Source organism: Salvelinus fontinalis, chromosome 29 (assembly GCF_029448725.1).
Source record: "Salvelinus fontinalis isolate EN_2023a chromosome 29, ASM2944872v1, whole genome shotgun sequence".
Lineage (NCBI taxonomy): Eukaryota > Metazoa > Chordata > Actinopteri > Salmoniformes > Salmonidae > Salvelinus > Salvelinus fontinalis.
The window spans coordinates 27,598,911-27,626,908 of record NC_074693.1 but is presented as its reverse complement, the minus strand read 5'-3'; the positions used below and the strand labels follow the sequence as shown (position 1 = coordinate 27,626,908).

Sequence of the window (27,998 nt, the reverse complement as noted above, 5' to 3'; positions counted from 1 at the left end):
TGCTGAAATGGTCACATATCAGCGGAATGAAGAGCATGTCTGACCATTAAATCTTGTAGGTGCGTATTGGATTTCAAACAGGTAAAATCACGCGATGGATAAACAACAGAAAATCGTATTTTTAGGGAAAATATATTGATTAAAATATAACAGACCTCTAGTGGGGAGTCTGGTTCATCCAGGATGTTCTGTTCACTCTGCATCCGCTGCATCGTCCCTGTAGAACTGGGGTCCATTATCAGTACGTTCTGACTACAGGGTCTGACGAACTTACAGTCACTCTTTCTGGAGTCAGTCGTCCTGCACACCTCGTAATTGTACACGTGCTGTAGAGTTCCTGTCCCCAAAGTGTCTGCGTAACGCGGTGGATAATACGGAATAACCGGGAGATTGGAATGATAGAGGACGCGAGACTGTCTCCATCTGTATATTTTCACTGATATAATAACCACTAAACATGTGATGAACATAAATGAAACTACAGCCAAAGCCAAGACTAAGTAAAAAGTCAGGTTGTCATTGTAGTCCTTGTCGTGCGTAAAGTCAGTGAACTCCGAGAGCACTTCAGGGAAGCTGTCCGCTACTGCCACGTTAACATTGACTGTAGCTGAACGAGAGGGCTGCCCGTTGTCCTCCACTACAACAGTGAGCCTTTGTTTCACAACATCTTTATCATTGACTTGACGTATAGTTCTTATTTCTCCATTCTGTAAACCCACTTCAAACAGTGCCCTGTCTGTCGCTTTCTGCAGTTTATACGAGAGCCAGGCGTTCTGTCCAGAGTCCACATCAACAGCCACCACTTTAGTGACAAGATAGCCCACATCTGCTGAACGAGGGACCATTTCAGCCACCAGAGAGCTGCTAGTCTGGACTGGGTACAGAACCTGAGGCGCGTTGTCATTCTGGTCCTGGATCATTATTTTCACAGTCACATTGCTACTGAGAGGAGGAGAGCCTCCATCTTGCGCTTTTACACGGAACTGGAAATCCTTGATCTGCTCGTAGTCAAAAGAGCGCACTGAATGGACGACTCCACTATCAGCACTAACGGACACATATGAGGAGACGGGCACTCCGTTAACCGAGGAGTCCTCCAGTATGTAAGAAACACGGGCATTCTGGTTCCAGTCAGCGTCTCTGGCTTTCACTGTGAATATAGAGAGGCCCGGTGTGTTGTTTTCTATAATGTAGGCCTCATATGAGCTCCTCTCAAAGACAGGCGCGTTGTCATTCACATCTGATATCTGTAAGGTGAAAGTGACGCTGCTGGAGAGAGAAGGCACTCCCTCATCAGAGCACGTCACACTGATGTTATACTCAGAGGCTCTCTCTTGGTCCAAGTCACTGTCTGTTACTACAGTAAAGAAATTATTCGACGAGGATTTCATCGCAAATGGAATGTTTTCATTGATGGAACATTGGACTTTTCCATTTTCACCAGAGTCTGGGTCTTGCACATTGATCATCGTTAAGACTGTATCGATTTGAGCATCTTCGGAGATCACGTTTGATTTAGACATAATGTTAATATTAGGCTTATTATCATTGGTGTCAACTACTTCAACTATCACTTTGCATGAATCTGTAAGTCCTCCGTCATCACTTGCCCTTAAATTGATCTGAAAATTCCGTGTCTTTTCATAATCAATATTTCCAATCAATCTAATCTCGCCGTTGTCCTCGTTTACTTCAATAATTCCACGAACATAATCTAACGTGTTTGTAATTGAATACGTAATTTTACCGTTTGAGCCATGATCTGCATCTGATGCGCTGACGGAAGTTATAACTGTACCTTTTGGGGCATTCTCAGTTACAGTTGCTTTGTAAAACTCCTGAGTAAAAATAGGCGCATTATCATTGACGTCTAGGACGGTGATGAGTATTTGCATTGTCCCTGACATACGCGGCTCGCCACCATCCACAACTGTCAACACTAAAGTAACATCCTCATGCTTCTCTCGATCTAGAGGTTTCTGTAAAACCATCTCAACCTTCTTATTCCCATCTGCCTGATTAACCAATTTCAGAGCGAAATTATCAGTTGGTTTCAACGTATAGCTTTGGAGGCCATTGATACCGACGTCAAGATCCATTGCTCTCTCTAACACGAATTTTGCTCCATTGACTGCAGACTCGCTGATTTTGAATTTGATTTCGTTTTTTTCAAAGGTTGGAGGGTTATCATTAATATCTGTAATTTCAACCGTAATACTATACAATTCCATCGGGTTCTCCAGAATAATTTGAAAATGTAAAGCGCAAGGCGTTGTCTGTCCGCAGAGAGCTTCACGGTCTATTCTCTCTTTGATGAGGAGAACTCCCCTTTCTTTATTCAGCTCGATGTATTCTGCGCTGTCTCCAGTATAAATACGAGCTTTACCTGATTTCAGTCTATTGATATCTAAACCTAAATCCTGCGCTATGTTACCAACTAAAGAGCCTTTCGCCATTTCCTCGGGAATGGAGTAACTGACCTGCCCGTGCACTGAACTGAGAGAGAGGACCGAGATAAACAACAGTACTTGCCGTGTCATTGTTCTGTCAGACATTTTCCCTTCAACATTAAACAAGGACATTATAATCCATAAAGAAGTCTGTGATATTCTATTCCTTTGAAGTTCAAAAAATTCAAGTAAAATTACTCAACAATCCGTAGGTCTGTCTCTCGTACAAAATAACATCAGCTCCGTGTCTCCGTGCTTACTGTTCTCTGTAACCCGGACAATGCGCTCTGCAGGCGGCTCTCTCTAATATACCGAGATGGTGGGGGAGGTACTGCTGCAAATCTGCTCTAAAACTGCAACACACTGACCAACAGCGTCCCTCAGAGTTCAATCTACTGAACAACAGATACACTTTAAAGAAGCAAACACCTTCCGACATATCTGGGAAGGTGTGAATACGCATGGAATAAAGCACAGTGCTGTAACGCTTTACCCATCTCATGTAAGCTATATCAACATATCAGGGGCAATGTATTGAGGAGAATTGTAAATCAAGATGCCAGAAATATGTGGACAACAAATGTCATACAAAATACACCTTGCATGAAGCTGTAGGCTACATCTTGACAGAAAGCGAGTTTCAGTAGTCTAAAACCAGCAGTATGGTATAATGTGCATTGTGTACTGCAAGTAAAATAAACGTATCAATCAAATTCATGTTGCATAAACCGTTTGCCTCACCTTGACAAGCGTTAGGCAATATCCAGTACGATTTAATCTGTACTATTAAGTAGGGTCCATTGAAATACAGCCTCTTTGCAAAGCAGCGCTTTCCATGACCATGGTGCTGAAATGGCAGTTCAGTGGAATGAGGAGTATTTCTCATGATGAAATGTTACCCGGAATACAAACTCCATTGAAAACACTTTGAATAGTTTAAGGGAAAAGATAATGACTCAAATATAACAGACCTCTACTGGGGAGTCTGGTTCATCCAGGATGTTCTGTTCACTCTGCATCCGCTGCATCGTCCCTGTAGAACTGGGGTCCATTATCAGTACGTTCTGACTACAGGGTCTGACGAACTTACAGTCACTCTTTCTGGAGTCAGTCGTCCTGCACACCTCGTAATTGTACACGTGCTGTAGGGTTCCTGTCCCCAAAGTGTCTGCGTAACGCGGTGGATAATACGGAATAACCGGGAGATTGGAATGATAAAGGACGCGAGACTGTCTCCATCTGTATATTTTCACAGATATAATAACCACTAAACATGTGATGAAAAGAAATGAGACCACAGCCAAAGCCAAGACTAAGTAAAAAGTCAGGTTGTCATTGTACTCCTTGTCGTGCGTAAAGTCAGTGAACTCCGAGAGCACTTCAGGGAAGCTGTCCGCCACCGCCACGTTAACATTGACTGTAGCTGAACGAGAGGGCTGCCCGTTGTCCTCCACTACAACAGTGAGCCTTTGTTTCACCGCATCTTTATCAGTTACTTGACGTATAGTTCTTATTTCTCCATTCTGTAAGCCCACTTCAAACAGCGCTCTGTCCGTCCCTTTCTGCAGTTTATACGAGAGCCAGGCATTCTGTCCAGAGTCCACATCAACAGCCACCACTTTAGTCACAAGATAGCCCACATCTGCTGAACGAGGCACCATTTCAGCCACCAGAGAGCTGCTAGTCTGGACTGGGTACAGAACCTGAGGCGCGTTGTCGTTCTGGTCCTGGATCATTATTTTCACAGTCACATTGCTACTGAGAGGAGGAGAGCCTCCATCCTGCGCTTTTACGCGGAACTGGAAATCCTTGATCTGCTCGTAGTCAAAAGAGCGCACTGAATGGACGACTCCACTATCAGCACTAACGGACACATATGATGAGACGGACACGCCGTTAACCGAGGAGTCCTCGAGTATGTAAGAAACACGGGCATTCTGGTTCCAGTCAGCGTCTCTGGCTTTCACTGTGAATATAGAGAGGCCCGGTGTGTTGTTTTCTATAATGTAGGCCTCATATGAGCTCCTCTCAAAGACAGGCGCGTTGTCATTCACATCTGATATCTGTAAGGTGAGAGTGACGCTGCTGGAGAGAGAGGGCACTCCCTCATCAGAGCACGTCACACTGATGTTATATTCAGGGGCTCTCTCTCGGTCCAAGTCACTGTCTGTTACTAAAGTAAAGAAATTATTTTTCGTTGATTTGATGGTAAATGGAATATTGTCGTTTATCGAACACTGGACTTTACCATTTTCACCTGAGTCTGGGTCTTGTACATTAATCATAGTTACTACAGTACCGGGTTTAGAATCTTCTGTTATGACGTTAGTCTTGGACATAATATTAATAGCTGGTTTGTTATCATTTATATCAATGACGTCAAGAATTATTTTACATGAATCAGTCAGCCCTCCGTCATCACTGGCTTGTATATGTATCTGATAATGGTGAGCTTTTTCATAGTCTATTTCCCCAGTTAATATAACTTCACCATCAACATAATTAATTTCAAACATTTCAGGAAAATCGTCCTGTGTATTTGTTACTGAGTATGTTATTTTGCCATTAGTGCCCTGATCAGCATCGTGTGCACTGACCTTAGTAACAACTGTACCTTTCTGTGCATTCTCAGTAATTGTAGCTCTGTAAATCGGCTGCGTAAAAATTGGGGCATTGTCATTGGCGTCTAACACGGTGACGAGTATCTGTGCAGTACCAGATATCTGAGGCTCTCCTCCATCCATTGCTGTTAACACTATTAATATTTGCTCTTGTTTTTCTCGATCTAGAGACTTCTGTAAAATCATTTCGACATTTTTACCACCACCTGGCTGATTTTGCAGTTTTAGTGCAAAATTACCATTTGAACTGAGAGAATAGCTTTGGAGTCCATTAATACCAACGTCTGGATCTATAGCTCTCTCCAAAATGAATTTAGCTCCCGTCAGAGCTGACTCGCTAATTCTAAACCTGATATCACTTTTCTTGAAAACCGGTGGGTTGTCATTGACATCAGTTACCTCAACAGTAATGGAATAAAATTCCATCGGGTTCTCTAGAATAATCTGAAAATGTAGTGCGCAAGGCGTCGTCTCTCCGCAGAGAGCTTCACGGTCTATTCTGTCTTTGATGAGGAGAACTCCCCTTTCTTTGTTCAGCTCGATGTACTCTGCGCTGTCTCCAGTGTAAATACGAGCATTACCTGATTTCAGTCTATTGATATCTAAACCCAAATCCTGCGCTATGTTACCAACTAAAGAACCTTTCGCCATTTCCTCGGGAATGGAGTAACTGACCTGCCCGTGTACTGAACTGAGAGAGAGAACCGAGATAAACAACAGTATTTGCCGTGTCATTGTTCTGTCCGACATTTTCCCTTCAACATGAAACAACAACCGCCTTATAATCCGATATGAGAACAGTATAATTCCTTCAGATGTATGTCCAACAAGAAATACAAAAAATAGCAATAATCCGTATCTCCAGAACAAAAGAATCTCAGTACGGTGTATCGGTGCTTAGTGTTCTCTGTAACCCGGACTGTGCGCTCTGCGTGCGGCTCTTTCTCTTTCTAATATATCGAGATGGTGGGGGAGGTACTGCTGCAAATCTGCTCTAAAACTGCAACACACTGACCAACAGCGTCCCTCTGAGTTCAATCTACTGAACAACAGATACTTCAAAAATAACACCTTCCAACATATTTGGGAAGGTGTGAATCTCCATGGAATAAAGCATAGCACTATGAAGCTTCACCCAACCCAGTAATGTAGGCAATTGAATCACATATGCCCTTTCTATACATCTGCCCTGGCCGACTCAGTAAGTAGAGCTGTTGGGGGGGGTTAAAGAAAAAGGAAAACACAAAGATATTGATTATGCCACGTATTCCAAACTGTATCAGATATGCGTGTGTCCTGTTTTTGACTATTCAGCAGGAATGTAGGGTGCTAAGAGGTATCTCAAAAACGAACATGTCCATAACAGAGCAGTGCGTTATTTTGTAGGTACCCACAATGTTTGCATCTATACTGGCAATAACTGGGGACATGCGCTGGGAACCCTATGAGATGAGATGGAAGGCGTGTATGGTGAGACTTTGGAATAGACCGTTGGATATAGCAATTGCCAGAATAGTCAGCAAAGTTTTTCCAATGGGATCTCTCCAAAAGGGGAGCATGGGCAACTGAAATGTCTGACATTTTCCAACAGTCTGACTGTGAACAGTTGTACGAAAACCGAATTAAGTGAGACATTGACGCTGTTAAAAAAAACTGATTACGCAATATGAAAATAAATGAGTGGAGGAGATTAATCATAAACCCAAGTTGAAAACCTTTTGTTTGATTGAGGGTGAATTCGTGTGTGAGAGATATATTATGAACAACCTACATATAAGCAAGAGATCGCTATGTGCCCATGTAAGATCAAGGACATTGCCCCTGCGTAGTGAAACAGGTAAGATCAGGGATATTGCCCCTGCGTAGTGAAACAGGTAAGATCAGGGACATTGCCCCTGCGTAGTGAAACAGGTAAGATCAGGGATATTGCCCCTGCTTAGTGAAACAGGTAAGATCAGGGATATTGCCCCTGCGTAGTGAAACAGGTAAGATCAGGGATATTGCCCCTGCGTAGTGAAACAGGTAAGATCAGGGATATTGCCCCTGCGTAGTGAAACAGGTCGGTATAATGGTGAAATGGAAGAGAAAAGACTATGACCTCGAAAAAATAGAGAAGGAAATTCATTTGATCCTCTACGGACCTTTCTACCACAATATATGCTTGTCTTTATTGCAGAAAGCCCACCAGATAAACCCTGAAATGATGTGGCTGAGCCATGAGGAAAAACTGACATGTTTTTTTTGTCCATTGTGTATTTCTGTTTGCGGATGTTTTTAGATAAAGCCTGGAATAAAAGGATAATGGCGACCTACAATTCAATTAAACAAATAAGTAGCTCCTTTATAGCAAATGACACGTATGTATATAAATTCTGTGTAGACCTGTCTCACACTTGAATCATCTCTTGGTGCCAATCACAGTGCATTATTGTAATGTTTGTGTCAAAGGGTTGCAAACTGGCGATTTGACACGAAAATAAAATGTAATTCATTAATTCATATAAGACAATGTATTTAGGATAAATGTAAACCATGATACAAGAAGTAACTGAAGAAGAAAGGTCAAACAAAATACACCTTGCGTGAAGCTAATCATCGAGACCGAAAGCAACTTTCTGCAACTATAAGCAGCAGTATGGCATTACTGTGCATTACGTAGGCTACTAAAAATGTGTATATATACATATGAATACAATTTATAGTACAGAAAACGTTTGCCTCTTCTTTACAAAGATTAGGCAATATCCCAGTATAATTCACTCTTTACAATGTTAAAGGGTCCATTGAAATAGAGCCGCTTTGAAGAGCAGCGCTGACCACGAATGTGGTGCTGAAATGGCAACATAACAGTTAAATGAAGAGCATTTCTGACCATGGAAACAGAGTCGATGTAGAAACAGTTAAAATAAAACATTAAAAACATAAACTAATTTACACAATAGTCAAACGTTTTTGATTTAGGGGAAGGATAATGACTCAAATATAACAGACCTCTACTGGGGAGTCTGGTTCATCCAGGATGTTATTTTCGCTCTGCATCCGCTGCATCGTCCCTGTAGAACTGGGGTCCATTATCAGTACGTTCTGACTACAGGGTCTGACGAACTTACAGTCACTCTTTCTGGAGTCAGTCGTCCTGCACACCTCGTAATTGTACACGTGCTGTAGAGTTCCTGTCCCCAAAGTGTCTGCGTAACGCGGTGGATAATACGGAATAACCGGGAGATTGGAATGATAGAGGACGCGAGACTGTCTCCATCTGTATATTTTCACTGATATAATAACCACTAAACATGTGATGAACAGAAATGAGACTACAGCCAAAGCCAAGACTAAGTAAAAAGTCAGGTTGTCATTGTACTCCTTGTCGTACGTAAAGTCAGTGAACTCCGAGATCACTTCAGGGAAGCTGTCCGCCACCGCCACGTTAACATTGACTGTAGCTGAACGAGAGGGCTGCCCGTTGTCCTCCACTACAACAGTGAGCCTTTGTTTCACAGCATCTTTATCATTGACTTGGCGTATAGTTCTTATTTCTCCATTCTGTAAACCCACTTCAAACAGCGCCCTGTCTGTCCCTTTCTGCAGTTTATACGAGAGCCAGGCATTCTGTCCAGAGTCCACATCAACAGCCACCACTTTAGTGACAAGATAGCCCACATCTGCTGAACGAGGCACCATTTCAGCCACCAGAGAGCTGCTAGTCTGGACTGGGTACAGAACCTGAGGCGCGTTATCGTTCTGGTCCTGGATCATTATTTTCACAGTCACATTGCTACTGAGAGGAGGAGAGCCTGCATCTTGCGCTTTTACACGGAACTGGAAATCCTTGATCTGCTCGTGGTCAAAAGAGCGCACTGAATGGACGACTCCATTATCAGCACTAACGGACACATATGATGAGACGGGCACTCCGTTAACCGAGGACTCCTCCAGTATGTAAGAAACACGGGCATTCTGGTTCCAGTCAGCGTCTCTGGCTTTCACTGTGAATATAGAGAGGCCCGGTGTGTTGTTTTCTATAATGTAGGCCTCATATGAGCTCCTCTCAAAGACAGGCGCGTTGTCATTCACATCTGATATCTGTAAGGTGAGAGTGACGCTGCTGGAGAGAGAGGGCACTCCCTCATCAGAGCACGTCACACTGATGTTATATTCAGGGGCTCTCTCTCGGTCCAAGTCACTGTCTGTTACTACAGTAAAGAAAGTATTCGATGTTAATTTCATCGCAAAAGGAATGTTTTCATTTATGGAGCACTGCACTCTGCCATTATCACCAGAGTCTGGGTCTTGCACATTAATTATGGTTACCACTGTTCCAGGTTCAGCATTTTCAGATATTGCAGTTGTTTTCGACATAATTTTAATAGATGGTTTATTGTCGTTTGTATCAACTACTTCAACATTTATTTTACAAGAATCAGTCAGACCTCCGTCATCACTAGCTTGTACATGTATTTCATAATGTCGAGCTTTTTCATAGTCTATGTGTCCTGATAAAACCACAATACCACTGTCTTCGTTTATTTCAAATATTTCTGGAACATCATCTAGAGTATTGGTAATTGAATATGATATTCTACCATTAAAACCGTCATCGGCATCACTGGCGCTAACGGTACTCAAAACGGTGCCTTTTGGAGCATTCTCGGTAATGGTTGCCTTGTACATTTCTTGCGTAAAAACAGGCGCGTTGTCGTTGGCGTCTAGCACGGTTATTTCTATCTGCATTGTCCCGGACAGCGGCGGGTCGCCGCCATCGATAGCTGTCAGAGTTAAAAAAAGATGCTCTTGTTTTTCTCTATCTAGATGTTTCTGTAGCACAATCTCCACCTTTTTGCTTCCGTCTGGTTGATTTTGCAACTTCAGAAGAAAATTATCGGTTGGTTTCAACAAATAACTTTGTAGGCCATTTACACCAACATCAAGATCCATCGCCCTTTCCAACACAAATTTAGCTCCGACCATTGCCGATTCACTCATTCTGAATTTCATCTCATTCTTCTTAAAGCTTGGTGCATTATCATTTATATCATGGATTTCGACTGTAACACTGTAGAATTCAATCGGGTCTTCCAGAGTAATCTGAAAATGAACAGCGCAAGGCGTCGTCTGTCCGCAGAGTGCTTCACGGTCTATTCTCTCTTTGATGAGGAGAACTCCCCTTTCTTTATTCAGCTCGATGTATTCTGCGCTGTCTCCAGTATAAATACGAGCTTTGCCTGATTTCAGTCTATTGATATCTAAACCTAAATCCTGCGATATGTTACCGACTAAAGAGCCTTTCGCCATTTCCTCGGGAATGGAGTAACTGACCTGCCCGTGCACTGAACTGAGAGAGAGGACCGAGATAAACAACAGTACTTGCCGTGTCATTGTTCTGTCAGACATTTTCCCTTCAAGAAGAAACAACAAGCGTCTTATAATCCGTTATGAAGTCAGTAATATTCCATTCGTTTACAGTTCAAAACATCAAAGGAAAATGATTCAACAATCCATAATTCTCGAAAAAAAGAAACGTGTCTCGATGTTTCCGTTCTAAGTGTTCTCTGTAACCCGGACTGTAATCTCTACATGAGGCTCTCTCTCTGATATACCGAGATGATGGGGGAGGTAGTGCTGCAAATCTGCTCTAATACTACAACACACTGACCAACAGCGTCCCTCAGAGTTCAATCTACTGAACAACAAATATTATTTAAAATAAATCTAACATATTTGGGAATGTTCGAATCTCCAACGGACGAAGCAGAGTACTATAACGTTATATCAACACACATAAGCTAATTCATTGAATGACAAATATAAACTAATATGTCAATGAGATGTGGACAACGAGTACTAACGAAAGACAGGTTGACTGAAACTCCTTAGAGGAAATTACTGGCTACACATTGTAAAACAGCCTCCTTGCAAAGGTCCGCTTTCCACGATCATGGTTCTGAAATGGCCACATTACTGGAATGAAGAGGATTTCTGAGCATGGTAAATTTCCAGCTATGCAGACTCGATATCGAAGAGTTAAAAATCACATGATGGTCTTAAAAAAATACACAAGAAAAACATTGTTTTAGGGACAAAATAATAGTTAAAATATAACAGACCTCTGCTGGGGAGTCTGGTTCATCCAGGATGTTATTTTCACTCTGCATCCGCTGCATCGTCCCTGTAGAACTGGGGTCCATTATCAGAACGTTCTGACTACAGGGTCTGACGAACTTACAGTCACTCTTTCTGGAGTCAGTCGTCCTGCACACCTCGTAATTGTACACGTGCTGTAGAGTTCCTGTCCCCAAAGTGTCTGCGTAGCGCGGTGGATAATACGGAATAACCGGGAGATTGGAATGATAAAGGACGCGAGACTGTCTCCATCTGTATATTTTCACAGATATAATAACCACTAAACATGTGATGAACAGAAATGAGACTACAGCCAAAGCCAAGACTAAGTAAAACGTCAGGTTGTCATTGTAGTCCTTGTCGTGCGTAAAGTCAGTGAACTCCGAGAGCACTTCAGGGAAGCTGTCCGCCACCGCCACGTTAACATTGACTGTAGCTGAACGAGAGGGCTGTCCATTGTCCTCCACTACAACAGTGAGCCTTTGTTTCACAGCATCTTTATCATTGACTTGACGTATAGTTCTTATTTCTCCATTCTGTAAGCCCACTTCAAACAGCGCCCTGTCTGTCGCTTTATGCAGTTTATACGAGAGCCAGGCATTCTGTCCAGAGTCCACATCAACAGCCACCACTTTAGTGACAAGATAGCCCACATCTGCTGACCGAGGCACCATTTCAGCCACCAGAGAGCTGCTAGTCTGGACTGGGTACAGAACCTGAGGCGCGTTGTCGTTCTGGTCCTGGATCATTATTTTCACAGTCACATTGCTACTGAGAGGAGGAGAGCCTCCATCCTGCGCTTTTACGCGGAACTGGAAATCCCTGATCTGCTCGTAGTCAAAAGAGCGCACTGAATGGACGACTCCACTATCAGCACTAACGGACACATATGATGAGACGGGCACGCCGTTAACCGAGGATTCCTCGAGTATGTAAGAAACACGGGCATTCTGGTTCCAGTCAGCGTCTCTGGCTTTCACTGTGAATATAGAGAGGCCCGGTGTGTTGTTTTCTATAATGTAGGCCTCATATGAGCTCCTCTCAAAGACAGGCGCGTTGTCATTCACATCTGATATCTGTAAGGTGAGAGTGACGCTGCTGGAGAGAGAGGGCACTCCCTCATCAGAGCACGTCACACTGATGTTATATTCAGAGGCTCTCTCTCGGTCCAAGTCACTGTCTGTTACTACAGTAAAGAAATTATTTGTCGTTGATTTGATTGAAAACGGGATGTTTTCGTCAATAGAGCACTGCACTCTGCCATTATCACCAGAATCTGGGTCTTGAATATTCATCATTGTTACGACTGTACCAGGTTGAGCGTCCTCAGATATGGCACTCGTCTTTGACATGACATTGATTGATGGTTTGTTGTCATTTGTATCTATAACCTCAATAATTAATTTACACGCGTCAGAGTGACCTCCCTGATCTGTAGCCTGAACGTCTATCTCATAATGTTTACGTTTTTCATAGTCTATATGTCCATTTAATTTTACCACACCGTAAACATGATCAATTTCAAATAGATGGGATGCTCCCGATTTTGGAATAGAATACGTAATTCTTCCGTTCGAACCTTGATCGGCATCAGTTGCACTGATTGTTGTTAAAACGGTGCCTTTTGATACGTTCTCTGATACACTAGCTTTATACTCTGCCTGAGAACATACGGGCGCATTATCATTGGCGTCTAGTACAGTGATGAGTATCTGCATTGTTCCTGATAGCTGAGGCTCTCCTCCATCTACAGCTGTCAACAACAAAGATATCTGCTCCTGTTTCTCTCGGTCTAGAGGTTTCTGTAAAACCATCTCTACATTTTTAACACCATCTGAACGAGTTAATGTTTTCAATACGAAATTATCAGTGGGTTTCAGTGAGTAGCTCTGAAGGCCATTGACGCCAACGTCGTCATCAACTGCTCTTTCCAATACAAATTTAGCTCCGGTTAGCGCTGATTCACTAATTTCATATTTAATTTCACTCCTCTCAAAAATAGGTGAATTGTCATTGACATCGGTTATCTCAACTGTAGCTGTATAAAATTCCATCGGGTTCTCCAGAATAATCTGAAAATGTAAAGCGCAAGGCGTTGTCTGTCCGCAGAGTGCTTCACGGTCTATTCTCTCTTTGATAAGGAGAACTCCCCTTTCTTTATTCAGCTCGATGTATTCTGCGCTGTCTCCAGTATAAATACGAGCTTTACCTGATTTCAGTCTATTGATATCTAAACCTAAATCCTGCGCTATGTTACCAACTAAAGAGCCTTTCGCCATTTCCTCGGGAATGGAGTAACTGACCTGCCCGTGCGCTTTACTGAGAGAGAGGACCGAGATAAACAACAGTACTTGCCGTGTCATTGTTCTGTCCGACATTTTCCCTCAACATGAAACAACAAGCACCATATAATCCGTTATGAAAATAGTATTTTGAATCCAGAAAATAACACCATGTTCGGCCAATAATCCGTTTATCAGGAACAAAAGAATCTCAGTACGGTGTCTCTGTGCTTAGTGTTCTCTGTAACCCGGACTGTGTTCTCTGCGTGCGGCTCTTTCTCTCTCTAATATACCGAGATGATGGGGGAGGTACTGCTGCAAATCTGCTCCAAAACGGCAAGACATTGACCAACAGCGTCCCTCTGAGTTTAATGGATTGAACTACAGACAATATACTTGAATAAAAAGAGAGAAAAACGCTCCAGTAGTGTTGGAAATGTCAGGGTCGATATACTGGAGAAAATAATTCTTGTAAAGTAACCGTATACTATATCAACATATAATCTAGCTCAATGTATGTAAGCAAAATATAAGCAATGATGTCAGGTAGCTGTGGCCAAGGAATGTCTGAACCCGGCCGAAACTTTGCATTACACTACAGGCTAATAGTGACAGAAGGACACTTCCTGCAAGCAAACAAATTATTCATGGAATAAATGTGCATTAAATACACACAATCCATTGTCAAGCTTGATCATCATGAGGATATATCTTCTTTACCATTCACGACGTTAAACAGCTACAATGGAATTCACACTATATAGTGCAAAGCGCTGCTGTCAAATGACCGTGATGCTTAAAGTACAATAAGAATGGACTGAAGAGCTTTTCTGACAGGGAGGTAGGCTACACTTGAACAACGCATTTTCAACATACAGGACCAGTAAAAAGCTTGGACACACCTACTCATTCGAGGGTTTTTCTATATTTTTACTATTTTCTACATTGTAGATTAATAGTTTAGATATCAAAACCATAAAATAACACATATTGAATAATGTACTAACCAGAAAAGTGTTAAACAAATCAAAATATATTGCATATTTGAGATTCTTCAAAGTAGCTACCCTTTGCCTTGACAGCTTTGCACACTCTTGGCATTCTCTCAACCAGTTTCGTGATGTAGCCACCTGGAATGCATTTCAATTAACAGGTGTGCCTTGTTAAAAGTTAATTTGTGGGAATTTATTTCCTTCTTAATGCGTTTGAACCAATCAGTTGTGTTGTGACAAGGTAGGGGTGGTATACAGAAGATAGCCCCTATTTGATAAAAGTCCATATTATGGCAAAAACAGCTCAAATAAGCAAAGAGAAATGACAGTCCGTCAATACTTTAAGACATGAAAGTCAGTCAATCCGGAAAATTTCAAGAACCCTGTAAGTTTCTTCAAGTGCAATCACAAAAACCATCAAGCTCTATGATGAAATTGGCTCTCTTGAGGACCGCCACAGGAAAGGAAGACCCAGAGTTACCTCTGCTGCAGAGGATAAGTTCATTAGAGTTACCAGCCTCAGAAATTGCAGCCCAAATAAATGCTTCAGAGTTCAAGCAACGGACACATCTCAACATTACTGTTCAGAGGCGACTGCGTGAATCAGGCAGTCATGGTCGAATTGCTGCAAAGAAACCACAACTTAAAAGTCACCAATAAAAAGAAGAGACTTGATTGGGCCAAGAAACAGGAGAAATGGACATTAGACCGGTGGAAATCTGTCATTTGGTCTGATGAGTCCAAATTTGAGATTGTTGCTTCCAACCATTGGGGCTTTGTGAGATGCGGAGTAGGTGAACATATGATCTCCGCATGTGTGGTTCCCACCGTGAAGCATGGAGGAGGTGGTGTGAGTGTGCTTTGCTGGTGACACTGTCAGTAATTAATTTAGAATTCAAAGCACACTTAACCTGCATGGCTACCACAGCATTCTGCAGCGATACGCCATCCCTTCTGGTTTGCACTTAGCGGGACTATAATTTGTTTTTCAACAGGACAGTGACCCAACACACATCCAGGCTGTGTAGGGGTTATTTGACCGAGAAGGAGAGTGATGGAGTGCTGCATCAGATGACCTGGCCTCCACATTCACCCGATGTCAAATCAATTGAGATGGTTTGGGATGAATTGGAGCACAGAGTGAAGGAAAAGCAGCCAACAAGTGCTCAGCATGTGCGAAGTCCTTCAAGACTGTTGGAAAAGCATTCCAGGTGAAGCTGGTTGAGAGAATGCCAAGAGTGTGCAAAGATGACATCCAGGCAAAGGGTGGCTACTTTGAAGAATTAAATATATTTTGATTTGTGTAACACTTTTTTGGTTCCTACATGATTCCATATGTGTTATTTCATAGTATTGATGTCTTCAATATTATTCTACAATGTAGAAAAGAGTAAAAAATAAAAACCCTTGAATGAGTAAGTGTGTTCAAACTTTGGACTGGTACTGTATAAATAGAAATAGATTACATTTTAGGAGTACAAAATTAAGAATAAAATATCACAGACCTCTAATGTCGAGTCTGGTTCACCCAGGATGTTATTTTCACTCTGCATCCGCTGCATCGTCCCTGTAGAACTGGGGTCCATTATCAGAACGTTCTGACTACAGGGTCTGACGAACTTACAGTCACTCTTTCTGGAGTCAGTCGTCCTGCACACCTCGTAATTGTACACGTGCTGTAGAGTTCCTGTCCCCAAAGTGTCTGCGTAACGCGGTGGATAATACGGAATAACCGGGAGATTGGAATGATAGAGGACGCGAGACTGTCTCCATCTGTATATTTTCACTGATATAATAACCACTAAACATGTGATGAACAGAAATGAGACTACAGCCAAAGCCAAGACTAAGTAAAAAGTCAGGTTGTCATTGTAGTCCTTGTCGTGCGTAAAGTCAGTGAACTCCGAGAGCACTTCAGGGAAGCTGTCCGCCACCGCCACGTTAACATTGACTGTAGCTGAACGAGAGGGCTGCCCGTTGTCCTCCACTACAACAGTGAGCCTTTGTTTCACAGCATCTTTATCATTGACTTGGCGTATAGTTCTTATTTCTCCATTCTGTAAACCCACTTCAAACAGCGCCCTGTCTGTCGCTTTCTGCAGTTTATACGAGAGCCAGGCATTCTGTCCAGAGTCCACATCAACAGCCACCACTTTAGTGACAAGATAGCCCACGTCTGCTGAACGAGGCACCATTTCAGCCACCAGAGAGCTGCTAGTCTGGACTGGGTACAGAACCTGAGGCGCGTTGTCATTCTGGTCCTGGATCATTAATTTCACAGTCACATTGCTACTGAGAGGAGGAGAGCCTCCATCCTGCGCTTTTACGCGGAACTGGAAATCCCTGATCTGCTCGTAGTCAAAAGAGCGCACTGAATGGACGACTCCACTATCAGCACTAACGGACACATATGATGAGACGGGCACTCCGTTAACCGAGGACTCCTCCAGTATGTAAGAAACACGGGCATTCTGGTTCCAGTCAGCGTCTCTGGCTTTCACTGTGAATATAGAGAGGCCCGGTGTGTTGTTTTCTATAATGTAGGCCTCATATGAGCTCCTCTCAAAGACAGGCGCGTTGTCATTCACATCTGATATCTGTAAGGTGAGAGTGACGCTGCTGGAGAGAGAGGGCACTCCCTCATCAGAGCACGTCACACTGATGTTATATTCAGAGGCTCTCTCTCGATCCAAGTCACTGTCTGTTACTAGACTATAGAAGCCATTAGATGTCGATTTAATGGTAAAGGGTATATTTTCAGATGAAACACAGTCCACCACGCCGTTATTATCAGAGTCTGGGTCGTGGACGCTCATTACAGCTATGACTGTCTGAGAAGGGGAATTTTCTGGTATTGATTTAGAAGTTGACATCAAATCAATTAATGGTTTATTGTCGTTAACGTCGATAATGTCGACTATAAGTTTACTGGAATCTGTAAGACCCCCTTGATCTTTCGCTTTCACGTCTATTTGATAATGTTTTGCGGTTTCATAGTCGACCTCATTAATCAAATGCACTTCGCCATTAATCTCATCTATTTCAAATAGGTCCAAAATACCAATTGTGCTGCTTGATATAGAATATGTGACTAAACCATTTGATCCATGATCTATGTCGGTGGCACTAACTGTAGTTAACAAAGTGCCGTTCTTCGAATTTTCGATTAAACTGGCCTTATATATTGCCTGCGTAAAAACCGGAGCATTGTCGTTAGCATCTAGCACAGTGACGTGAATCTGCACTGTTCCATACATCTGAGGGTCTCCTCCATCGAGGGCAGTTAACACTAAAGACATCTGCTCCTGTTTCTCTCGATCTAAAGGCTTCTGTAAAACCATCTCTACCTTTTTGATTCCATCAGCCTGACCTTGTAGTTTTAAAACAAAATTATCGGTTGGATTAAGCGAATAGGTTTGGAGTCCATTTAATCCGATATCAGAATCAAAAGCTCTCTCCAAGACGAATTTTGCCCCCGTGATAGCGGACTCGCTTATCTCAAATCTCATATCGTGCATTTGAAAAACTGGAGCATTATCATTGATATCGGTAATCTCAATAGTAACCCGATAAAATTCTATTGGGTTCTCCATAATTATCTGAAAATGCAATGCGCAAGGCGTCGTCTGTCTGCACAACGCCTCACGGTCTATTCTCTCTTTGACAAGGAGGACTCCCCGTTCTCTATTCAGCTCGATATATTCCCCACTGTTCCCAACGTGTATGCGAGCATTGCCAGATTTCAGTCTTTTGATATCTAACCCCAAATCCTGCGCTATGTTACCGACTAAAGAGTCTTTCGCCATTTCCTCAGGAATGGAGTAACTGACCTGCCCGTGTACTGAACTGAGGGAGAGGACCGACATAAACAACAGTACTTGCCGTGTCATTGTTCTGTCAGTCATGTTTTCTTCACTATGTAACAACAAGTACGTTATAATCCGTAAACAACTCAGGAAGATTCCATTCGTTTCCAGTTAAAAACATCAAAGGTAAAATACTTAAAATGGGTAATTCCGGAACAAAAGAATCCCAGCTCCGTGTCTCTGTGCTTAGTGTTCTCTGTAACCCGGACTGTGTTTTCTGCTTGCGGCTCTTTCTCTCTCTAATATACCGAGATGATGGGGGAGGTACTGCTGCAAATCCGCTCTAAAACTGCAACACACTGACCAACAGCGTCCCTCTGAGTTCAATCTACTGAACAACAGATACACTTAAAAAAGAAACACGTTCCAATATATTTGGGAAGGTTTGCGTCTTCAAGAACAGACCTATCGTGCTTTACCCAACACAGTTCACAAAGGAAACACCACGTCTTTTTTTTATTAGAAAAGAGAACAAATATATTAGGTCTTGGCGATCGGCTCTGCTCCTTCAGGGTAGCTCACAGCCAGAGCACGCGTCAATTTAACATGAGAAAACTACAGGCACTGAGCATGGTATGCTATACCAACATCCCCACTGAACACAAACAGAGCCAAACAGGTGGAGGCTGGGGGGTGGTGGGAAATCAGTAAACAGCAAGCATAGCGAATAACAGATAGTTACAGCAGCAGCAGCAAAGACACCAGCGCATAGCTTGCGCGCGCCATCCAGCATCGAGGATGCGTGCGCAGAACTGGTCAACTGAAATAGACTACCATGTTAAGTAGAGTGTGAATCCACGTGGTGCAATCTCAGTTGATGCGATGAGCTGATGCCAGTACTCGGGTTTCCCTTCTCAACCGGATTCGCTTTATTCATGCAGGCTGTTTCAAAACATCTAGGCCAATGTGTGAAGGCCTGATGTAAAACGTGATGCCAGAAGCACGTTGACTATGAATGTCATTCAAAATACATGTAGCAAAAAGCTGTAGATTGTGACAGAAAGCAACTTTTGCTAATTTAAACCCAGCATTATGATATTTATATATAGTCTTTCAGAAAGTATTCACACCCCCTGACTTTTTCCAAATGTTGTTATGTTACAGCCTGAATTAAAAATTGATTAAATGTATATTTTTTTACTGGCCTACACACACAATACCCCATTATGTCAAAGTGAAATTATGTTTTTAGAATAATTTATAAATTAATAAAAAAATCTAAAGCTGAAATGTCTTGAGTCAATAAGTATTCAAACCCTTTGTTATGGCAAGCCTAAATTAATTCAGGATGAAACATTTTCTTAGCAAGTCACATAATAAGTTGCATGGACCCCTTCCTTATGTGTGCAATATTATCGATTAACATGATTTCTTAATGACCACCTCATCTCTGTACTCCACACATACAATTATATGTAAGTTCCCTTTGTCGAGCAGTGAATTTCAAACACAAATTCAATCACAAAGACCAGGAAGGTTTTCCAATGCCTCTCAAAGAAGGGGGCCTATTGGTAGATGGGGGGGGGGGGGGGGGGTGATATTGAATACCTCTTAGAGCATGGTGATATTATTAATTACACTTTGGATGGTGTATCAATACACCCAGTCACTACAAAGATACAGGCGTCCTTCCTTACTCAGTTGCCGGAGAGGAGGGTAACCGCTCAGGGATTTCACAATGAGGCCAATGGCGACATTATAACAGTTACAGAGTTTAACGGCTGTGATAGGAGGACACCGAGATGGATCACCAACATAGTAGTTATTCCACAATACTAACCTAATTGACAGAGTGAAAAGAAATGCTTGTCATCGGCAAGGACTAGGAGTGTTTTAGGATAAAAATAAATGGAATAGAGCAAAGCACAGCCATAATCCTAGAGTAAAACCTGGTTCAGTTTGCTTTCCAAAATACACTGGGAGATAAATTCACCTTTCAGGAGGACAATAACCTAAAATAGAAGGCCAAATATACACTGAAGCTGCTTACCAAAATGACATTGAATATTCCTGAGTGGCCTAGTTACAGTTTTGACTTAAATCAGCTTAAAAATTTATGGCAAGACTTGAAAATGGCTGTCTAGCAATGATAAACATCCAACTTCACATCACTTTAATAATTTTTAAAGATTAATGTACAAGTATTACACAATCCAGGTGTGCAATCCTCTTAGAGACTTACCCAGAAAGACTTACAGATGTAACCACTGCCAAAACTGATTCTAAAATGTATTGACTCAGGAGAGCGAATGCCTATGTACATTAGCCATTTCTGTATTTAATTATCAATACATTTGCAAACACTTATAAAACATGTTTTCACATTGTCATTATGGGGTATTGTGTGTAAATGGTGAGAGAGAAATACAAATGTAATCCATTTAGGATTCAGGCTGTACCACAACAAAATGTGGAATAAGTCAAGGGGTATGAAAACTTTTTTAAGAGACTGTTAATTACTGTTAGAGAAAATGTTTGCCTAATGTTTACTACTGTAAAGGCTATGTGCAGAACAATTCAAACTTTACTATGGTACGTGGTTCATTCAAATACAGCCTCTTTGCTGTAACCAACACAGCACCGCTGTCCATGACCGTGGTGCTGAAACACCTACTAATCAATTGAAAGAAATACTACTTCTGACCATGGAAAGTTCCCTGGTATACATTGTGGATTTCAAACAGTTAAAGTGCAAGATGAATTTACAAATACAACTGAAAAAAATATAGTTTTGGGGAAAAAATTATGATAACAGACCTCTAGTGGGGAGTCTGGTTCATCCAGGATGTTCTGTTCACTCTGCAGCCGCTGCATCGTCCCTGTAGAACTGGGGTCCAGTACGTTCTGACTACAGGATCTGACGAACTTACAGTCACTCTTTCTGGAGTCAGTCGTCCTGCACACCTCGTAATTGTACACGTGTTGTAGAGTTCCTGTCCCCAAAGTATCTGCGTAACGCGGTGGATAATATGGAATAACCGGAAGATTGGAATGATAGAGGACGCGAGACTGTCTCCATCTGTATATTTTCACTGATATAATAACCACTAAACATGTGATGAACAGAAATGAGACTACAGCCAAAGCCAAGACTAAGTAAAAAGTCAGGTTGTCATTGTACTCCTTGTCGTACGTAAAGTCAGTGAACTCCGAGATCACTTCAGGGAAGCTGTCCGCCACCGCCACGTTAACATTGACTGTAGCTGAACGAGAGGGCTGCCCGTTGTCCTCCACTACAACAGTGAGCCTTTGTTTCACAGCATCTTTATCATTGACTTGACGTATAGTTCTTATTTCTCCATTCTGTGAGCCCACTTCAAACAGCGCCCTGTCTGTCGCTTTATGCAGTTTATACGAGAGCCAGGCATTCTGTCCAGAGTCCACATCAACAGCCACCACTTTAGTGACAAGATAGCCCACGTCTGCTGAACGAGGCACCATTTCAGCCACCAGAGAGCTGCTAGTCTGGACTGGGTACAGAACCTGAGGCGCGTTGTCGTTCTGATCTTGTATGAAGATGGTGACAGTCACATTGCTACTGAGTGGAGGAGATCCTCCGTCTTGCGCCTTAACCACGAGTGTAAGCTGCTTGATTTGTTCATAATCAAAGGAACGAACCGCATGTAAAACTCCAGTTTCAGAGTTAATAGATATATAAGTAGAGACTGGAGTTCCACTGATCTGCGTGTCCTCCAAGAGGTACGAGATTCTAGCGTTTTGATTCCAGTCAGAGTCCCGCGCGCTGACAGTAAATATGGACATTCCAGGAGAGTTATTCTCTGTAACGTAAGCAGAGTATATGTGCTGGTGAAACAATGGGGCGTTGTCATTTACGTCAGAGATTCTAAGGTGTAATGTCCTGGTGCTAGAGAGTGGAGGCGAACCAGAATCTGTCGCTGTTATGGTGATGTTGTATTCTGGTGTCGTTTCTCTGTCTAAAGCTACGTCTGAGATCAAATTATAATAACTACTTAACGACGACTGAATTTTAAATGGAAGGTTAGTATTTATAGAGCATGTAATCTGTCCGTTTCTCTCTGAATCAGCATCTTTAACATTTATAATAGCAATAGTGGTGCCAGGAGGAGCATCTTCAGACACAGGGCTGGAGAAGGACATGACGTTTATAACTGGTGCGTTGTCATTCACATCAACAACTTCAATGACAACTTCGCTTGAGTCAGTTAAACCACCTTGATCCTTCACCTCTACCCTGATTTCAAATTTCTTATCTTTCTCATAATCTATTTCCCCCGCAACTGATATAGTGCCTGTTGTTTCGTCTATTTTGAATTTGTCAGCTAAATGTTTTTTGAGGTTGGAGAAGGAATACGCAACAATACCGTTTGATCCACTGTCTGCGTCGCTGGCATTTATTGTTGTGATATAGGTCCCTTTTGAAGCGTTTTCCATTACAGTAGCCCTGTACACTGACTGGTTAAACACAGGCGCATTGTCATTAGCATCTAGGACAGTGATCTCTATATTTACTGTGCCAGATCTCTGCGGATTTCCACCGTCTACAGCGATTAGCTCTAGAGAGAGACGAGGATACTCCTCTCTGTCTAACGGTTTCTGAAGAACCATTTCAGCATATTTACTACCGTCCGGTTTCGCGTGTTGTTTTAAAACATAATTATCATTCGTGGTTAAGAAGTAATTCTGCAGGGCGTTTAACCCTACATCAGGATCCTCGGCACTAGCCAACGTAAAACGGGAGCCTAAGGTAGCGGACTCGCTAATTTCAAATTGTATATCTCTCTTTAAAAAAGCAGGGGCATGGTCATTTACATCTATAATTTCTACAGTCACGCGGTGTAGCTCCATTGGATGTTCTAGAATGATTTCGAAGCTGAAGCTACACGGTGTGACGTCGCCACAAAGCTCCTCTCGGTCTATTCTCTCACTCACGACTAGAATCCCTTTGTCTGTCTGCAGCTCTGTGTACTGAATGCTTTCTCCTGTCACGATACGGGCACGACCCGCTCGGAGCCTTTTCAGATCTAACCCCAGGTCTTGAGCTACGTTACCGATAAGAGAACCTTTCTTCATCTCCTCCGGAATGGAATACCGGATTTGGCCACTGACAACATGACAGAATGACAGGAGAAAAATAAATACCTGCCACCGCAGTCCACATAAACGCCATTTTACGCATATAGGTTGAAGGAATCGTTCAGAAGCCATATCCAAGAATACAACAAATCCAACAAAAGTATTCCTTATACCAGATCCTGAAACGGCGAGTTAAGGGGAGAGTAATAAACGAGATATTATCTTAATCCAGGCTATTTTAACCGTTCTATTGTATTTGTAATCTACATGTACCAGAGCAAGTGTGTCTCTTCCGCGCCCCACCTTATATGAAGCGCAGTCTCTCTCTCTCCTCTGATAAAGCGCAGTGATAGGGGAGGGGACGCCACTGACTGACAACACTGGACAGAAATTATTTCACTGATCAACAGCGGCCCTTAGAGTCCACGACATGAACATCAGATTAAATGTGAACATAAATCGCTTCAGAAAAAATGCAATACTTTACAGATATACTTTTTCAAATTTATATTAAATCAAGTGCAAAGTGATATCTAAATAATTGCACCGTTCAATTACTAGAATATTATGACCAGCAGGGAACATAGTAATCATAAGATACTAAAACATGCCCTATCCTCTCAGTCCTAGAATGGATCGTGCGTAAAAACATGGTCATGTGTCCGCCATCCAAACCATGACCGAAAATACACTCAAATACCTTTCTAGAGAGTTATTTCGTTCCCATTCCGTAGGCTACACAAGGCTGAGACTCTATAGACACTTATCATCAATACACAGCAGTTCAACAATGGATACTTTGTGTGAGAGAGCGGAGCATACCTCTGTTGCTGACTGACAGAAGTTGCGCTGTCCACAAAGAGTGGTTCTGAAGTTCCATTTTAGCGCCGCAGCATAACGATTGTAACGCTTCGTCACGTACATTCTAAATAACATTCTACAAACTCAGCAGGCATAGGCCTACTATGAATGTCACAGCTTTAATAAAAAAGTTAAATATGACTTGGCCCTATAAAGTTCACCGTAGATACAGAATAAAGTGCACATTTTAGAGATGTATTCCATCAAGATGTGGTACATTATTCAACATCAGCTAAACTCACCTCTAGTGGGGAGTCTGGTTCATCCAGGATGTTCTGTTCACTCTGCACGCGCTGCATCATCCCTGTAGAACTGGGGTCCATTATCAGTACGTTCTGACTACAGGGTCTGACGAACTTACAGTCACTCTTTCTGGAGTCAGTCGTCCTGCACACCTCGTAATTGTACACGTGCTGTAGAGTTCCTGTCCCCAAAGTATCTGCGTAACGCGGTGGATAATACGGAATAACCGGGAGATTGGAATGATAGAGGACGCGAGACTGTCTCCATCTGTATATTTTCACTGATATAATAACCACTAAACATGTGATGAACAGAAATGAAACTACAGCCAAAGCCAAGACTAAGTAAAAAGTCAGGTTGTCATTGTACTCCTTGTCGTGCGTAAAGTCAGTGAACTCCGAGAGCACTTCAGGGAAGCTGTCCGCCACCGCCACGTTAACATTGACTGTAGCTGAACGAGAGGGCTGCCCGTTGTCCTCCACTACAACAGTGAGTCTTTGTTTCACAGCATCTTTATCAGTGACTTGGCGAATAGTTCTTATTTCTCCATTCTGTAAGCCCACTTCAAACAGCGCCCTGTCTGTCGCTTTCTGCAGTTTATACGAGAGCCAGGCATTCTGTTCAGAGTCCACATCAACAGCCACCACTTTAGTGACAAGATAGCCCACGTCTGCTGAACGAGGCACCATTTCAGCCACCAGAGAGCTGCTAGTCTGGACTGGGTACAGAACCTGAGGCGCGTTGTCGTTCTGATCTTGTATGAAGATGGTGACAGTCACATTGCTACTGAGTGGAGGAGATCCTCCATCCTGCGCTTTAACAACCACTGTAAGGTGTTTGATTTGTTCATAATCGAAGGAACGAACCGCATGTAAAACTCCAGTTTCAGAGTTAATAGATATATAAGTAGAGACTGGAGTTCCACTGACCTGCGTGTCCTCCAAGAGGTACGAGATTCTAGCGTTCTGATTCCAGTCAGAGTCCCGCGCGCTGACAGTAAATATGGACATTCCAGGAGAGTTATTCTCTGTGACGTAAGCAGAGTATACGCGCTGGTGAAACAATGGGGCGTTGTCATTTACGTCAGAGATTCTAAGGTGTAATGTCCTAGTGCTAGAGAGTGGAGGCGAACCAGAATCTGTCGCTGTTATGGTGATGTTGTATTCCGGTGTCGTTTCTCTGTCAAAAGCTCGATCTGAGATCAAAGTATAATAACTACTTAACGAAGATTGGATCATAAACGGGAGGTTAGTAGTTAAAGAGCAAGTAATCTGTCCGTTTCTCTCTGAATCAGCGTCTTTAACATTTATAATAGCAATAGTGGTGCCAGTAGGAGCATCTTCAGATACAGGGCTGGAAAAAGACATGACGTTTATGACTGGCGCATTGTCATTTATGTCAATAACTTCAATGACAACTTTACTGGTGTCTGTTAAACCTCCTTGGTCTTTAGCCTCAACTCTAACCTCGTATTTTTTATCTTTCTCGTAATCTATTTCTCCCGCAACTGATATAGTGCCTGTTGTTTCGTCTATGTTGAAAATGTCAGCTAAATGTTTTTTGAGGTTGGAGAAGGAATACGCAACGACGCCGTTTGATCCGTTATCTGCATCACTGGCATTTACGGTGGTAATGTATGTGCCTTGCAGCGCGTTTTCCATCACAGTAGCCCTGTACACTGACTGGTTAAACACAGGCGCATTGTCATTGACATCTAGGACAGTGATCTCTATATTTACTGTGCCAGATCTCTGCGGATTTCCACCGTCTACAGCGATTAGCTTTAAAGAGAGACGAGGATGCTCCTCTCTATCTAACGGTTTCTGGAGGACCATCTCTGCATATTTACTGCCGTCGGGATTCGTATGTTGCTTTAGAATGAAATGATCATTGGGAGTTAAATCATAACTCTGCAGGGCGTTGAGCCCTACGTCGGGATCTTCTGCACTCGCCAACGTAAAACGAGAGCCCTAGGTAGCAGACTCGCTAATTTCAAATGTAATATCTTTCTTTGGAAAATCAGGGGCATGGTCATTTATATCCAGAATCTCCACAGTAATACGACGTAGTTCGATAGGGTTTTCTATAAGGATTTCGAATCTGAAACTACACGGCGTCACGTCGCCACAAAGCTGCTCTCGGTCTATTCTCTCATTCACGACTAGAATCCCTTTGTCTGTCTGCAGCTCTGTGTACTGAATGCTTTCTCCCGTCACGATACGGGCCCGGCCCGCTCGGAGCCTTTTCAGATCTAAGCCCAGGTCTTGAGCTACGTTACCGATAAGAGAACCTTTCTTCATCTCCTCCGGAATGGAATACCGGATTTGGCCACTGACAATATGACTGAAATACAGGAGGAAAATCAGTACTTGCCACCGCAGTCCACAGTACAAACGCCATCTTAGGCATTTAGGTTGAAGGGATCCTTCAGATGACATAACCAACAAAGAATAAAATCCAACACGAATATTCCTTAGACCTTATCCTCAGAGACGACAAGCGAAGAGGAAACTGATAGTGGAAGTGTTATTTTAATAGAGTCCATCAACTGTCTCCTTCGCGTATCCGTTTGAGCGAGTGTCTTTCTCTCGCGCCCCGCCTGCTATTAAGCGCAAAGAGTCTCTCCCTCTCTGTTTGAGCGCAGTAATAGGAAAGGGGACTCTACTGACTGACAACACTGGATATAAATGATTTCACTGATCAACAGCGGCCCTTAGAGTCCAAAACATGAACACCAGATTATATTTGAATTGATAAAAACGTAGAAATTATTAATCACTTCACAGCACTACTCTCCTACCAACATTTTGCAAATAGCTAGTTGAAAACGGTGCTTGGTGCAATCTCAATAAATTCAACGTTCAGTCACTGTAATACAATGACAAGGCAAATAGCAACAATATGATACTAAAGCATAGCACACTATCCTCTCAGCCACAATTTGGAACACGTGTAAAAACATTTCCATGGATCCGCCTTCTAACCCATTATTGAACCACAGAGGAACAAAAGTATGTTGAGCTATATTTGACATATGACAAGCAGTCAACACTGACTATTTAGTAATTTCATGGTGACTTTGTCAAACCACAACGGTTGGCACAAGGGAGCAGTATGAGAGAGCGAAGCAGAACTCTACTTCTATCATGACAGAAGTAGCGCTGTCCACACAGTGGTGCTGAAATATCCTTACCACAATACCTCGTTTCTATTGTAGCACTTAGAGTAAAAACAACTCAGCAGGCATACTATAAAAACACAAAAGAATCAAAAAAACGTGGAGTAATTCTCACTATAGTAGAACGTAATATGTTAACGTCGAAACCTCAATCTGAAATCGCAGCTGACAATATTAAAGCCAAAGCTAACCACAAAAATATGCAACTGCTGATTTAACTATGCTGTTGACTAGAGAAATACTGAGTACACAGACCTTTACGCACTATAACAAAAACATATGACAAATTATTTATTAATAAGAGCAGTATTTCAACCAACTGAGCAATGT

The 27,998-nt window shown here is 42.4% G+C and overlaps 2 protein-coding genes and 1 pseudogene across 19 annotated transcripts in view; all 3 read right to left on the bottom strand.

Moving 5' to 3' along the window:
• The window catches only part of LOC129827758 (protocadherin gamma-C5-like), a 231,123-nt gene that overhangs the window by 59,306 nt on the left and 143,819 nt on the right, over positions 1 to 27,998 (bottom strand). Inside the window, exon 1 of one of the 18 annotated variants that reach the window (XM_055888914.1) lies at positions 15,971 to 19,100. The exons of 14 other annotated variants lie outside the window; for them this stretch is intronic. In XM_055888914.1, the coding sequence (XP_055744889.1) occupies positions 15,971 to 18,370 (2,400 nt within the window). In that variant the 5' untranslated portion in view covers positions 18,371 to 19,100. Of the gene's footprint in view, positions 1 to 3,421; positions 8,034 to 8,062; positions 11,145 to 11,175; positions 14,375 to 15,970; positions 19,101 to 27,998 lie in introns of those variants that run through there. 3 more of the 18 variants (XM_055888904.1, XM_055888915.1, XM_055888913.1) reach the window with 3 other exon arrangements.
• LOC129827760 (protocadherin beta-16-like) lies at positions 9 to 2,783 on the bottom strand. The gene has a single exon (XM_055888922.1). It carries the CDS (start codon positions 2,580 to 2,582, stop codon positions 12 to 14), a length of 2,571 nt encoding a protein of 856 aa, XP_055744897.1. The 5' UTR covers positions 2,583 to 2,783; the 3' UTR covers positions 9 to 11.
• Positions 23,525 to 27,962, bottom strand: LOC129827763 (protocadherin gamma-A11-like; annotated as a pseudogene).